This window comes from Aptenodytes forsteri, unplaced genomic scaffold (genome assembly GCF_000699145.1).
Source record: "Aptenodytes forsteri isolate BGI_AS27 unplaced genomic scaffold, ASM69914v1 Scaffold289, whole genome shotgun sequence".
Taxonomy (NCBI): domain Eukaryota; kingdom Metazoa; phylum Chordata; class Aves; order Sphenisciformes; family Spheniscidae; genus Aptenodytes; species Aptenodytes forsteri.
In genome coordinates this window covers 3,219,426-3,233,843 of record NW_008795025.1, presented here as the reverse complement: position 1 = coordinate 3,233,843, position 14,418 = coordinate 3,219,426, and the positions used below count along the sequence as shown (strand labels likewise).

At 41.0% G+C, this 14,418-nt stretch overlaps 1 protein-coding gene across 1 annotated transcript; it reads right to left on the bottom strand.

Moving 5' to 3' along the window:
- Window positions 1-2,312: 2,312 nt before the first annotated feature.
- On the bottom strand, window positions 2,313-14,187 carry LOC103896103 (torsin-1A-interacting protein 1). Its single transcript, XM_009275875.1, has 5 exons — window positions 14,124-14,187; window positions 10,172-10,291; window positions 8,733-8,789; window positions 6,038-6,097; window positions 2,313-4,938 (listed from the first exon to the last, which is right to left on the bottom strand). Exon 5 carries the CDS (start codon window positions 4,829-4,831, stop codon window positions 4,136-4,138), a length of 696 nt encoding a protein of 231 aa, XP_009274150.1. The 5' UTR covers window positions 4,832-4,938; window positions 6,038-6,097; window positions 8,733-8,789; window positions 10,172-10,291; window positions 14,124-14,187; the 3' UTR covers window positions 2,313-4,135.
- Window positions 14,188-14,418: the final 231 nt, after the last annotated feature.

Below are 14,418 nucleotides of genomic sequence, written 5' to 3'. Positions count from 1 at the left end.
CCCCCACCCCCCCCCCCCCCCCCCCCCGCCTTTCCTTGACTGACGTGGCTCCCAAGAGCCACAGAGGAATTTGGGGAAGGGTGCTTCCACCTGTTGGACATGGAATGAGGTTGTCCAGGCATTCAATTATAAATCCAACTGTCAGGAGCTGACAATAAAACAGGACACAGGACAGCTGTGAGGACACAGGACACCCTACAGGACACCCCCCCCCCCCCTTCTTCTTCTACATACTCCTACAATTTTGCAGTTTGTCTTGCAGCAGAAACAATGCATGAAAAATTGTTCTCTGCATGATTTGAGCTTATAAAATAAAGGGATCACTTCAGATTTGTTCTCATAGTTTTCCAGCTGTGCAACAGGGTCTTAGCACAGAATCTGGCAAGTTGTTCATGTATCATTACACACCTCCAAAACCAGATTCTTTTTTCCTAAATACAGCATGCTGGCGATTGCACTGCAGATGGTTTGTATAGCTACAGTCTGTACAGCAAATACTTTTATGCCTACCTTAACATGGAGCTCACCTTGCCTTTTGCCCTCAGTTTGAGCTGAATCAATTATTAGTTCAAAACATTTTTCAAAAAAGTTATGAAAACCATGACGTTTTTTAAATTTGTGGAAAATGAGCAAATGCTTTTGTTGGTGTGAAAAAAGTGGGGGAAAATATTAGTCCTTTTAACAAACCTGCTTAGCATGCTCAAAACTTCACTGCTCAGCGCAACATGACTCAGAGCAGGGTGTGAGAGACAAGGTAACAACAGGCAGGGCTGTGCATTGTTCTCGGTCCCTTTTACAACATCCACTGCTGAAGGCAATATGGGTATTGCCATCCTCTAGGTGCTCAAAGGCAACAGCAGGAGTAGCAGAAGGAGGGCCACACTCCACCTTCCGCCTAGGCTGGCTACCTGCAAGGGGGCTCTCGCCAGCTGCAGGTGTCTGTCTGCTCGCAACTCAAGGAACGGTTTGACTGCGTTTTCCAGTCCAGTTTGCACAGTGCTGGAAATTTTGTCTGCAAATTGGAGTGTAGCTGGTTCTGTTCCCCAAAGATCGTGTTCTGCCCAAAGTTTGTATGCTGTAAGCTCACAGAACAAGAAACATCCCCTTCTCAGTCCCAAGGCCAGACCTGGTGTCTTTGCTCTACATAAGCACATTTTTGCTGTCGCAGACTATTTAATTTGCTGAGCTGCTGACAGTTAGGGACAGCTCAACTTTAGAAGTGAGATTTCTCTAGAAGAAGCCAAAGTATTTTACAGTTTGGAAAACATCAAATGGCCATGTTTGCTGCAGGCAATGAAATAATTATACAAAGAGGATAGTAATCAGCTGCCTGTGAGCGACACAGACAGACATTACTCTTCACCTCTGGCTGAGGAGGAGTTACTTAATGAGATCTGCATTAAGTACCTGTGGATATTTAATGAGAGCCTTTTAAGGACAAAGCCACAGCTACAAAAAGGACCTACTTCTTCAACAGCAGGAATAGTCTTCTAATCCCAAGCCTTCCCCCTCCTCCAGAAGGGGCTACTGTGTACAGCATCTTGCTTTTGATTTATTTTTCCAGACTAAACAGCACACCATGTGTTTGGAAATACACCTCACTTTCCCTACAGTTAACAAAAAAAAGTGATTCTCCTTTGTCTGGCACAACATTAAGTAGAACGTTCAAGTCTTTAGTTTCCAGGCACACTCCTATTTTATCTTGAAGCAGGGGAACATAGCTCTTTAATACCCCATAGTTTTAGAAACAGAAAGTAACTTGGATTATGTATGTTTTACTAGTGTAAGAGCATAGAATCTCCTGCTTTCATGTCATAACTTAAGTCTTTTTTGTGGTTGCCAATTCTGCTAAGTATATACTTTTTTTTCTAAGCTAGTTTTTAGTAAGACTGTCCCTCCAGTCAGTTCACAGTGTACTAGTTTGTAACAGCAGAGATACAGGAACATGCAGCTAGGAGCAGAACAAGAATGAAGTCATCCCTTTTGTCAGCTGCTGACTCTTGTATCAGACTAATGAAACAAGTGAACCATATCTTATCATTAGTTCCACCTGAAATCAGAACTGAGGAATAGTACAAGAACACCAAGTAAAAGACAATTCAGAGCTATTACAATTTCCTGAATTGTGCCCCATCAGAGAAAAGCCCTGATATTGTCAAATACATGCATCTGCATCCCAGTATCTATCACCCCACTCAAGATTCTTAAAAGTTCTAAATTTTGCAAAGGTTGTATTTTAGGCATCTGTATTTGGTCAAAGGTAAAAGGAACAATCTTAAACGTAAAAAAAAGTCTGACCACTTAAAATTAAATGGGCAAATCTTAAAACAGCTTATAAAACAAACAAGTAGATTTATTTTTAATGATTACTAAAATAGTTTACATAATATACAAACAGATATGCTATCAGGACACACTCGGAAATATGTCACAGTTATTTTTTTAAAAATCATTCGTCCAGTGAAATGTCCAAAATGTAAATGCCATCTTTTCCTTCCTGAGCTATTCTTAAACATCCAGAACAGCAGCACTTCCATGTCTTTTTACTGTTTATATTTCTTCCCATTAAAATAAAAAGCATTATCCATTGCTGGCTCTCAGTGGTTAGAACAAATCCACCTCTGGTTTAAGTGACCACAGCTCTGCGTCTCTCAAACTGTGTTCTTTTAAATGCTTAAGGTGATTCTGGTCCATTCCACCTAACACCCCAAACCTTTGCTTGCACAAAGAAGCCAGAAGCTCCAGCACCTCAAGAGGTTTTCCTGGTTAAGAAGGACTTTTTGCAACAGGACAGCTCAAGGGGCTTGTGAATAAAGGATGGGTCCAAGAGCCACTAATCTCTCAGCTGTTACAAGAAAACGTCTTATTAATTTGAGAGCAGTCTTCACACGTTCCTTCATACTCAATAAAACCAAATGCACACGGACCAATAGTTCAAGAGCATACACTAACAGCAATGACATGGAAGTGCTGCAATTCTCCTATTTTTTACGCAAAATACTTACAATAGAAACAAGTACATGTTTTTAGCGTGGTGTGGGATTCTCTGCATGAGGCACACTAAAAAAAATGTATTTTAAAAACATGCATTACAAATCTCTTCTTCACTAGAAGCTTATACAGCAAGCAGCAGGTTATATGCAGACACGTGAAGAAATGTTATTTTTCTAGGATACCAAGTACCACAAATAAATAAATTCTTTTGATGCAAAAATAATTATCTTATTAAAATGAGAAATTACCTATGTCTTCCTAAACTTTTGTTTGGAAAGGAGATGCCACAGATCTTTAGTACACACACACGGCTGACATTTTATCATTTCCCCCAAAATTTTAAGACTTGCAGAACTTTGACAAAGAGCAGAGAATTCCTGGAAGCAGCGAGGCAAAGAGATGCTGAGGCATTATTTAACTGACATCAGTACTACTAACATTAAGCAATCCTTTTGTACCTCAGCTTTTCTCACTCTCCGGAACTGTTTGGGGCAGGGTCATTTAAGGAAGAAATGCTTGCTGAAAGGTTCCCTACAAGTCACAAATCTTTCAAGCAATTTTGCCATTTCTAGAAATTGCAAGAGACAGCTGACATCTATGTTGTGATCACATGGATCAAGAAAAAGCTTGTGCTTATACTCCCATCACTTTATCAGCATTTTCAGTTTATGTTTTTTCTTATGTTTATGTTTTTTCTTAGATTAGAAGAAAAGTAAGCAATTCTGGCAGATGAAGGTGATGTTTTTGCATCCTACTACCTTGTCAAATGCGATACCAGCTTTATGCACCACCAGAAAAGGATCCTCATAGCAAAGCCAATAGTGCACCAAGACAGCGTCAGAAGCAGATGAGTGGTTCTGCACTAGTGGACACTTACTTCCAGCTCCAGGACACCAAGCCTGAATAAGTCACTGAACACAACTTACCAACAACCAGCAAGTTCCTTGCTTACATTCTGCAGCTGATTTAGAGAAGTCCCAGTTACTTTAGCAGAAACAACCCTGCCAGCTGGTGGAATTTCTCTGTCCAGAAAGGACTGTATGCTGCCTGAACTCAGCAGCCGCAGTAAGTTCTTCCCTGTTCAGCCATTGCAACATACATTTTCTGTCTTCCTCCTTTCCCGAGTCTTCTCCAATAACTTTTATGTGCATCCCTCCACGGGGAGGCCCTTTTCAGGCCAAATAGGCAACACAAGATGAGATATACGGCTCCATAGTCCACTCAACTTATCTGTGTCCATGCTGTTATAAGAACTAGGAACATCTGAACTGGTAAACTTCGCCCAGAGGAAATCCCGGACTTTCTCCTCAACTTCTTGCAAGGTGAGGCTCTTTCTCAGCGACTGCTCATCCAGGAGAACTGTCAACAGAAGAGCCACATCCTTAAATGCTGCGTTTTCATGGTCACAGTACTTGTAAAAGATTAAGGTGGAGCCTGCAGGCAGTAACTCAAATCGATGCACCACTGCTACTTTCTTGCCTTCTCTGAACCCAGAGCTGAGCTCGTTATCTACCTCCAGCTTGACAATGTCACTATCCAATATGGCTTTGTCTGCCCCATTAATTTTGATTGTAGTAGCATTCTGGGAGAAGGCAAAAGCATCGGCAATCTCGTTACTTAGGCACCTGAGCGCTTTCTCAGCTTCTTGGCCAGCTGTGAACAGTAAGATGGCTGGCTCCAAATGCAGATGGGAAGCATTAAGGTGTTTCTCAAGGAACACGTGGGTTCTTTTCCACAGATTGGGGTCCTGACTTTGGTAAGTATTTTTTAGTTTCTTCATCTGGGCCCGAAATGCTTGCAGAATTTGAGTATCTCTACTTGACAAAGTTGCATCCATAAGACTTGGTATTCCACTCCACAGGACATAGAGCAATGGGACACCAATTAACAGAACCAGTAACAAAGTCCAGCTCTTGTGAAATCCACTCTGCGATTCACCATCACCTACAGAAAGGAGGACCAAACAGGAAGAAAGCAATGTTTTAAAAGGAATCAGAAGTCAACAAGTGAGAGGAAAATAAAAGGAAACAGTAGAATTCAATGAACTCATCCCACTCTTAAGCTACTGGTACAATAGTTGAAGAGCATAAAGAAGATGTTCTAGTTAGGAAAAAAAAAAAACAAAACAACCAACAACTTTGAACTTCTTTAGTAACTTAGTGAAGTGACAGCATTAAAAAAAGGACATTTTTACACATTTCCAGCTTGACTAAGAAATTACATTCTTCTGAAAAAGGAGCTCTTCTGAAAGTTTATCAATACTCCACTCTATTTAATCAAATCCAAACTAAAAGCTTAAAACAGTTCTGAAAAAGGTCAAGCTTTTTCCTACATTTAGGCTCAGCAGAAAAAGCCCTATACAAAACCTAGCATCACCAGAATGGTTTCTGTGTTATTTCTCCTCACTATACCTATAAGGATAAAAATAGTTTCTGCAGCAGTATTTGCATCTCAAACACTGGTGATCAACACTATCAGAAAACGTTTGTGGTCTTTGGATCGGATCAGTCAGCTTCACAAAGAGTACATGCAGCAAACAGTGCACAGGAAGCATATAGAATATCAGATATTTTGATTTGGTTTTGTATTTGAACAGTTAAATTAACACTTGTTTGACCTACTACAAGCATAAGGCTTGATTCTGTTCCCAGTAAAATTAGTGACAAAATATACCAACCTCCCTGGAAACAAGAACAAACTGTATACCTTATGCTACCTTTTTATATCATAACTTTAATCAGGACAGCAACACAACAGCTGTTAAATAAGAACACCACTAGGCCTGCCTCAGTTTTAATCTTGCAGCAAATCTTGTAAACCCTACAGATGGAAGGCCTTAAACGCAGGTGGAAATGTTACCTATTATACAAGACTCCTCCTTCCTTCCTTCGTGCTGAAAACACATGCCCTAGCAAGCAAGTCATCTGTTCTAGCAAGGACCCTCAGTTTAACACCAGCTACCAGGAAATCTAATACTTGGACAGGCATGAAAATGGTTAAATATAACACACGCACGAAGTAGAAGCGAAAGCAGAAGTCTTACTTTTGGCCAAAGGCTGTGACTGCTTCCCTATACTGGGCTGATCTCGAAATTCACTTCTGCCTGTTAAGAGATTAAGAAAGGAACATGAGAAAAATACTAAGACAACAATTATATAATCAATCTTCCCGTGGGGAATTTGGCAGGGAGTTGGAGTCACCAAACTGCAGCATTTTCATTGAAAAGCTGTTCTTAGTTATGCTTTTACATACAAACTTCTAGAAAGCTTACAAGAAGGTTAACAAAGCACCCTTGCATAACACCTTGTTGAAGCAAACGTAGTCCTTCTAAGCAGGAGCAAAGACGAAGCTGTAACCTCATCCCGGGTAGGGCTGCATCAAGTATGGGGCTTTCTGTTCTTTTCTGCATCATTCGCCCTCCTGTGCTCAAGCAAGGCTCGTCTTGAACAAGGAAAATGACACCTTCGCTGCTATTACTAGCCTGAGAAGTCCTATTCAACTGGCAACCAACTCTCCATCTATGCTCTTTGCCAAATGTCAGTTCTTAAGCCATCTTGATAATCTTGCATAAAAAGCACAAGTCCCCAACCTACCACAAATCATCCCCGAAGATTTTTAACTTTTGAAAAGTTACGCAAATAAAACCAGAGGCATTTCAAGTACAAGATGACAAAATGACAGAGATTTAACAACCTGTTATTTTCTGCACAAGGATCCCATGTCCCAATTAAGTTTCCTGATTCTGCTCAGGAATTTGAGGGACAGAAAAAATGGAAGCTCAGTTAGCACACATATTAGAAAAACAACATTAATGCAAGCTATAAGTAGCAAAAGCAAAGCGTTATGTTAAAGGCATAGTCTCATATTCCCTCTCCATCTAGCTTGGGTCAGAGGCCTGCTTCACCAGCAGTCAGTTTCTTGGGATGAATTGTGCTTTTAAAGCAAAATGCAAGCTTTCAACTTCAAAATATACTTTTGGTCTATTTATTTAAATGGGCTCAGACAGCAAAGTACAAGAGACATTATCCATAAAAGAGTGTTATGAACAGCTTTCCCAAGAGACCAGTATGAATACATACAGTGCAATTATTGGTCAGCATGTTTTCTGCATTTAGTCAGTTAATTAAAAAGACATGAGAATTTGTGGATCCTTGTGAACTACAGCAACTGGTTCAAAGCTGAAGGCTTTTTAATAACCATATCAGGATACTGTCAATGGCACTATTGAGAATAAATTGAACAAACACCCTGCAGTAGTTATTTCAAGAAGACTAAAATAAATTCTATAACCTTGTTTCTGTATGAATGTAATCGCAGAAGGTGCTAAAAGCAGCTCTGGTTTAAGCCGGAGCTTAACTGGCTTAATGAGCTACTCTATTCTGTAATTTCAACCCCCCCTGCCCCGATAGGGCAACAGACATGGAGCTTGTAACTGGCTAAGCTTTTATGTAAGTCTTCTAACAGTTAACAGATCAAAATCACCTCAATTCTGTAATATTTTACAATGTAGCCCTGTTTGCAGAGACTAGGTTTCATATTTAGGAGACAGCTGTGATTCATACCCTAAAGGAAAAAATATTTCAATAAACAGTCTAAAACCAGATCCTATCCTACCTAAGAATCTTGCCTTATTTACAATACAATTTGCATGAAGGCCAAGCAAATTATTTGTCTTGCCTAATTCAAAAGGCGTAACTTCTGCAGACGCCTTAGAGCTTTCAGAGTTTCAAGTGATTTTCCAAAGTTCTTCACCGAAGACACAACTGGTCAATCCTGTGGCACCTATTACTTCTGGCACAGGAAAGAAAAAGGTCCAGACTAGCGAGAACTCCCTGCATCAATTCATTTTTCAAAGGCGTTTCACAGATGTGCAGCTACCACAAGACAAGCTTCTCTCCCAGAAGGCACTGTGGTTTTCAGAAAAAAAAAAAAAAAAAAAACAAAACCCCAAACAACCCACCTAGGTTCTCCAGATTAAGTTCTGATCTACGAGACTTTGTTTATCTATACCTGTTCAGGATAGAAACAAGCACCAAGACATTAAGAACAGAAGGCTACTAAGAATTCAGAACATTTTTTTTCCCCTCTTGTTTCAAGTACTCTTCCAAGAGGAAAAAAAACCCAAACCAACAAATCCACAAAAACAACTAAAGATAAAAATCTGAAACACAGGGAACTGGTCATTAGATGAACAGACTGGAGTTTGCCAGGAAACAAAAATGCTGCTCCTCTCCAGGAGTATAAGACAACTAATTCAATCATAGCAGGCCACCATTATGCAGGGAAAGCCTAGAAGGGAAGGTGATGTGTACAAACTAATTAACATTCACTGCTACCAAAAGGTGAAGGTTTTGTTCCCTTCCTCAGCTCACCCCCACAATGCCACTAGTACATGCTCTGCACTTAACTGATTGTCCCATAGTCAACTCCATTTCCTAACCCAGCCAAAAAAGAAAAAAAAAAAAAAAAAAGGTGGGTCATTTTCTGTGGTCAGCAAGTGGAATAACCTCATAGAAGGGCTCTGGCTCTGGAATGTGCTGCCTTCTCCAGCTTCCATTTGGATCTGCCTCCTGGGTCTCTTTCCACCTTCCCAGACAGAGTGTCCGCCTCCTGGGTCTCTTTCCACCTTCCCAGAGTGTCTCAGGGCACAAGAAAAACCATAAGCAGAGGGAAGGAAAAGAATTCTGTACTTTTCACTTAATTACAGGGAAAGACTAGGTATCTATTTTTCAACTTACTCTGTAATGTAACTGAGCGGCGCTCTTGATTTTTCTCAAGGAAGTCAGCCTTTCTTTCTGAAACCAAAGCACCAATGAAAGAACTTGGTTATCACATCAGAGGTCAGAATAAGACAGACAAGCTGTACATGCTTTTAGCTCTTCCTATGAAATCTTCAAAGGTTTCATATACTCCTAGGGAAGGAGTATATGCTGTGCTGCCAAACCAAGCCTGTGCCATATGACAGCCTCTTAGATGGAGAAAGCTACTATTACCTAACACATTACTCCCTCTGTAGATGGAGAAAGCTACTATCACCTAATAGGAAGGGCTTAATTTGGCCCCTCACCCTGCTTTTCCCAATATGACACAAAATTACCCTGTTTTTTCTATAAAAAAGTAATGATGCGATAATGATAAAATGCAAAGGATGGGCAATTAGCAGCGTTATTTGATTGCTAATGGAGGGTACCAGATTCGTCACTTCTGAAACCAAAACTATTCAGCAGGAGGGAAAAACAAAAATAAAGAGTGTAAAGCTACCACCTTAACAACCCTGCTATCAGACCAGGGGGGACTCCAGCAAACACGGGCGTGTTCTTAGCTGCCTGAGCAAAATGCCTGCATGTGCTCCTGGGAAACAGCAGGCTGGCATAGATGTGTTCTTCTGCACATCTCAGCTACCTGGTTCACGTCTGTGTTTTGCCAGTTTGTGCTCACAATTGCTTTCAGTGCTCTCCCATAAACACTGTGTGATTAGGACTGTTACTGACCAAATGAACGCAAGCCACTACCTCACACTCTGACCAGTTACCAGCTCTCCTAAAAACCTCCCTTACATAGTATATCTATTTGGATGTATTCAAATCACCTGTAGTAACATAACTACCCTCTGCTGGGCTAACAAGTATCCCATATTTTCTTCCTCACTGTATCTCCCTATTGCTTCTGTAACACACATCGAGAAAAATCTCTTGAGCAATGAACAGAAAAAGTGCTCCCTCACTTTGAAATCACTTGGTATAGTCAGCTTCCCTCTGCTAAAGTCAAAAGTAACTCATCTTTCTAGAAAAAGAACAGTTTTGCTTTGCTTTGCCTGAGGCAATTAAAGATCCACTCTCGTAACAGTTTTTGAGGCAGGTATGATACTACTCATCTTTTTGTTTTGCTTTTCAAAAAATAGACAGCTATGTATTTATGAAAGTTTAAAACTGTGCTTTCTTGAACTTCAAGGTTTTACAGCCAAGCAGATGACTCTCATACTACAGTCAGTTTTAATTTGACTCACAGGCAGGAGTACACCCTGAAAATTTTTTTTTTTTTTAAATTCTTCACCCATTCAGATTTCAACTCAACAACTCTCCCTTTTGTAATAGAACTGAAAGAATGTGATTTTAGCACATGTAAGCAATCGTTTGTTACATCATGGAAAAGGTACTGATAAAACTAGTGTTGTTACCTTTTAACGGCGTATAAATGTTTGGTTGATGCCCTGCTGGTTTATCGGGTTTGTTACTGTCATAAGCCTTTGCTTTTTCCTTTATTGGATTCTCTTGAGGAAAGGAAATTGAAGAACTGCCTGTCAGGAGGCAAAAAAGAAAATAAAAGAGGACTGGTATAGATGCAGTATCATTTGTGCTCATAACATCACAAAACTAAAGGACCAAGATACAGTTTCAGAACATACATGATCTACATCAGTGATTTTCAAGTTGTGATCTCCCAAGAGTTACTTTCTTAAAATGTAACCAAAAGCAACTAAGACTTGAAAAGCTTACTGTAAATTTGAGTTCACTACAAATATAGCTGTCTACACCACCACACACCTTTTTTTAATTTTTTTTTTTAGGAGTCTTTGGCTTAAAAACACTTGGGGAAAAGAAAAAAACAGACATCAAGACACCAAATGCTAACAGCCAAGAAATGCCTTACACTAAAGGGATTCAGTGTAAACTAGTAAATACACAAGCATGGGAGTAAAGAGAATTTTTCCCACAGCTTTGGGCACACAACTTACAAACAATAATTGTGCTGTCTTCCATAGTATTAGGCAGACGGGAAAAGAGAGAGAAGCAAATATAGAATGTAAGTCCCCTTTTTATGTAGTCCAAGCCATCCTTTAGTTGGGTCTCTTTCTCCCTCTCTCTCATATTAACTATAAAGGCAATCTAGGGCACCTATGCTCCTAACTTAACCCCCTCAGGTAGCTGGGAAGAATCTAAACCAACACCTCTAGGTTGTTTGCCAAATTACACAGCCATTCAGATGCTGAAACCCAACTTAGTTAATGTTACTAACTAGAAAGAATAAAGCCCTGAAAGATGACAGGAGTCACAGAGCAAAGGTCAGGGCTGGAAAGCCAGTCAAAAGCAGAACAGCAGGAGAAGAGTTTTGAAAGGATAAAGTGCAACCACATGGTTGCCCAGATTCAAGGAGGGTATGGAAAGAAAGCTGTAGTACAGCTGTGGAACAGAGACCATGACACAGCAATCAAGCTGAAGGGCACAAGCAGAGGAAACAGCAAAGGGAAAAATACAATTGGTAGAACTTTTCCTCTGTAACATTTACACCAGGCCCTTTTATTCTTTTAACAGTACTGGGTTCTCCCAGGGTTTAATGTGTTTCTGTAGCTCTTTTACCATATGCACGAGGACAACACACAGCTTGCCACCTAGTGTTTATTAATTTTACTTCAAGAAAAGAAAACATAGCCTTTTTCTAATACATTCTGGTAGCTTTAGCATGTCTGTGTATGTGAAGCATACAAAGGAGAAAAAAAAAAAAAACCCCAAACAACCCAAAACACAAACAACGGAGAAAGCTAAGTTTTAAACTAAGATATTAAGTCACAAGTACAACAGTAAAGTATTTGCGCACAGTGAGTAGGATACTATTATTTTCAAAACAATCTTAAAAGCCTGTTAAATGATTGATTTCCCACCAAGCTAAGAATGAAGATACTCACCAAAGTACTTGATCCTCAGGAATGCCAAACAACATAGTCATATTTCACTATGTACTGAGGTTTTGCAAGGAAAAATCTTACTAGCAGCCGTGGCTAGTAATCACAAGACCAGAAAGATCTATGAATCTAAAGAGATAGACTGCTACTCATGCAGTCTATACTTTTTAATTCTTCTCCCCCTCTTTGCATCAATCACTACTCTGTCTCTCAAAGTGTTCTTAAAAGTTGTTGTAAAAAGGAAAGATGTAAACATATACAACTTAATTTCTCACATGAAGACAGCTTGTGAATCAGCACCTTCTGTAACAGTGGGTTATCGCCAACAGACAGGAAGAGACAAGCACACACGTGCAAGCAGACAGCACACATAGTACCCCCTAAAGAAAAAAGCAAACTCCCCCTTTATGAAGTTTAACTTTCCTAAATATATATAAAAATATAAATTCCAGTCCAGACATGCCTGTTCTTTCCTTACAAGGCCTTAAGCCTCCTAGCCAAAGGATCATTCCTGCCTCCCAGGCAGCTAGTGAGGATTTTCCAATCCACCTTAAATCTGCTAGCTGGTCACCTTCTGCACGGTCACCTGCCAAGAGAGTGATTTTCTTACTATCCCCATTTCATACGCCGGTTTAATCAAAGGGATTAGAAATCTGCGAGTTCATAAACTACAGGTTTATAAACCAAAATACAAAGCCACTATTTTAACATAGTGGAACTTGTTCTTTTAAGTCTGGTACATATCTATGCCTGTGGGTTCACTCTTTCCCAACACAGAGATAAGCCTGCGACACATTTGCCGCAGTGTTCCACAGCAACTACAGACAGCACAAACTCGAGTGCCAAAACCACCTAGTGCCTGCCTTTAACTCGTACAGTTGTACACTCTACTTGCATATTTTAAGACAACTTCAACAGAGATTGCTTTAGCTTGTTGATCTAGAAGATGCCTGATTCGAGGCAGGGTTTGTAGGCTCTCAAAGCTTTTTAGCTCTAGAAGCAAGTTTCCTAATCTATATTTAAAACCTCTAAGCAGAAGCCAGAAACCAGTTTCTCAAGTTGTGGTTTTGCTTCCATTCTGCTCTCAGGGAAGCATGACAATTATGCCCTTATAAAAATCCACCCTGCTTGTCCCGCTGCCTCACAGACCTGCGTTCCCCCTGGTCTGCCCTAAACTCTGCAGAAAAAAACCCAATACTGTATAACTACAGGTGGGAGGACTGTGAGGGGGAAAATTACTCCTTCGCTCCTATATAAAGCATTAGGGTCTCTTTAACATCGTACTTTTATGCCTGTTGTGACTGTAATCAAATACCACTGTTAAGAGCTCGGGGAGGTGGGGGGAAAGACATCTCTCCCTCCAACCTCATTTTTAGAGACGTCTACATTAACAAAAAACCACTCAGCTGTACCTCCTAAAGAAACCCAGCCACATTTAAAATACTAAGCATGTCAGTATCCTGTTAGCCATCTTTGGGAGTAACAGCTTCCCACAGCTTTTTTCACAGATAAACCTTTGTACTTTCGCAAAGAAATACTCGTAGCCTCTCTCTTCCTCCCTCAAGGTAGGATTTTTCCACGCCTCCTGGAAATTCTGCTTCTGAAGCATAATATTGGCAGCCATTTTTAAGGGCAATGCCACATAATTAGGCCCATGCACTGCAGCTGTAACAAGAGCTTGGTGACAGCCCTGTCGCAAGAATACAGATGGCAATGGAGAATAGTCTCAGGCTAGCCCAACTCATCCATGTGAGAATTGCCACATACTAATAATGTATACAGTCCAACTCAAAACAGACCAACAGACTAAAGGAGAAGGAAACAGACAATTTGCTTGCAGTTTTCTGATGGAATGACAGGCTAAAGCCACGTGACTGTATTACACAAAGTTAGCATCTCTCCTAAGTTTTGAGGAGAACACAGTGTTCATCAACTAAAGAAACAAGAAGGTGCCACACAGAGCTAATGCAACAGCGTCCAAGAGCAAGTACCAATGTATGCTTGGTGCTTCAGAGAAAGGACGGGCAAGCCCCAACTATGCACCTCCTCATAACCAATGCTGCTCACTGTACGGAGCAGTCTTACGGCAATCTGTTTTTGCAGCTCAAGATAGCTTATTTAAATTCAGCCTTTAAAAATCAAGCAGTGTCAGTAAAATCAGTTATTCCCCATTTTAATGCTGTGACAAAATACTATTCCAAGTGAGGCACTAGGTAAAACAGCCACCTAAGGGCTTCAGCGTGCTCTACATGCACCCATCCTTTTGGAAGGCAGAGAAGCTCTTATGTATGGAATAAAAACCACAGGGGGATTCCCCCACCTGTATGCCAGAACCACGGTAAAACCTGCAAAGGAGCTAAAACCCAGTAAACTCCATTTCCTCCGGTCTTGTGCATTTCAGCACCTTTGCAAGTGGTGCGCACAGTAACCTCTCAGAGTTAAATCCTACCTGCCGATCTACATGCTTTTATAGGGGGCCGAGTCAAGGAGCCTGGATTCCCAAAGTGACGCTCGTCTCCTGAAACGAGAAACAGGGGAAGGGCGCGGCAAGGCCGGGCAGCTCAGTTCAAGCCCACCGGACCCCGGCCTGACAGCCTTCCAGGAGCGCCGAACACCCCTTCCAGACTCACTGGGACACCCCAGTATTTCCAGCGGGGCTGTCCGGCAGGGCACCCCGTCTCAACACCCCCCCGGGCTGCCCCTGCCTCCCTGCCCCGCAGGCAGGGCGGCCGCGGGGAAGAAGG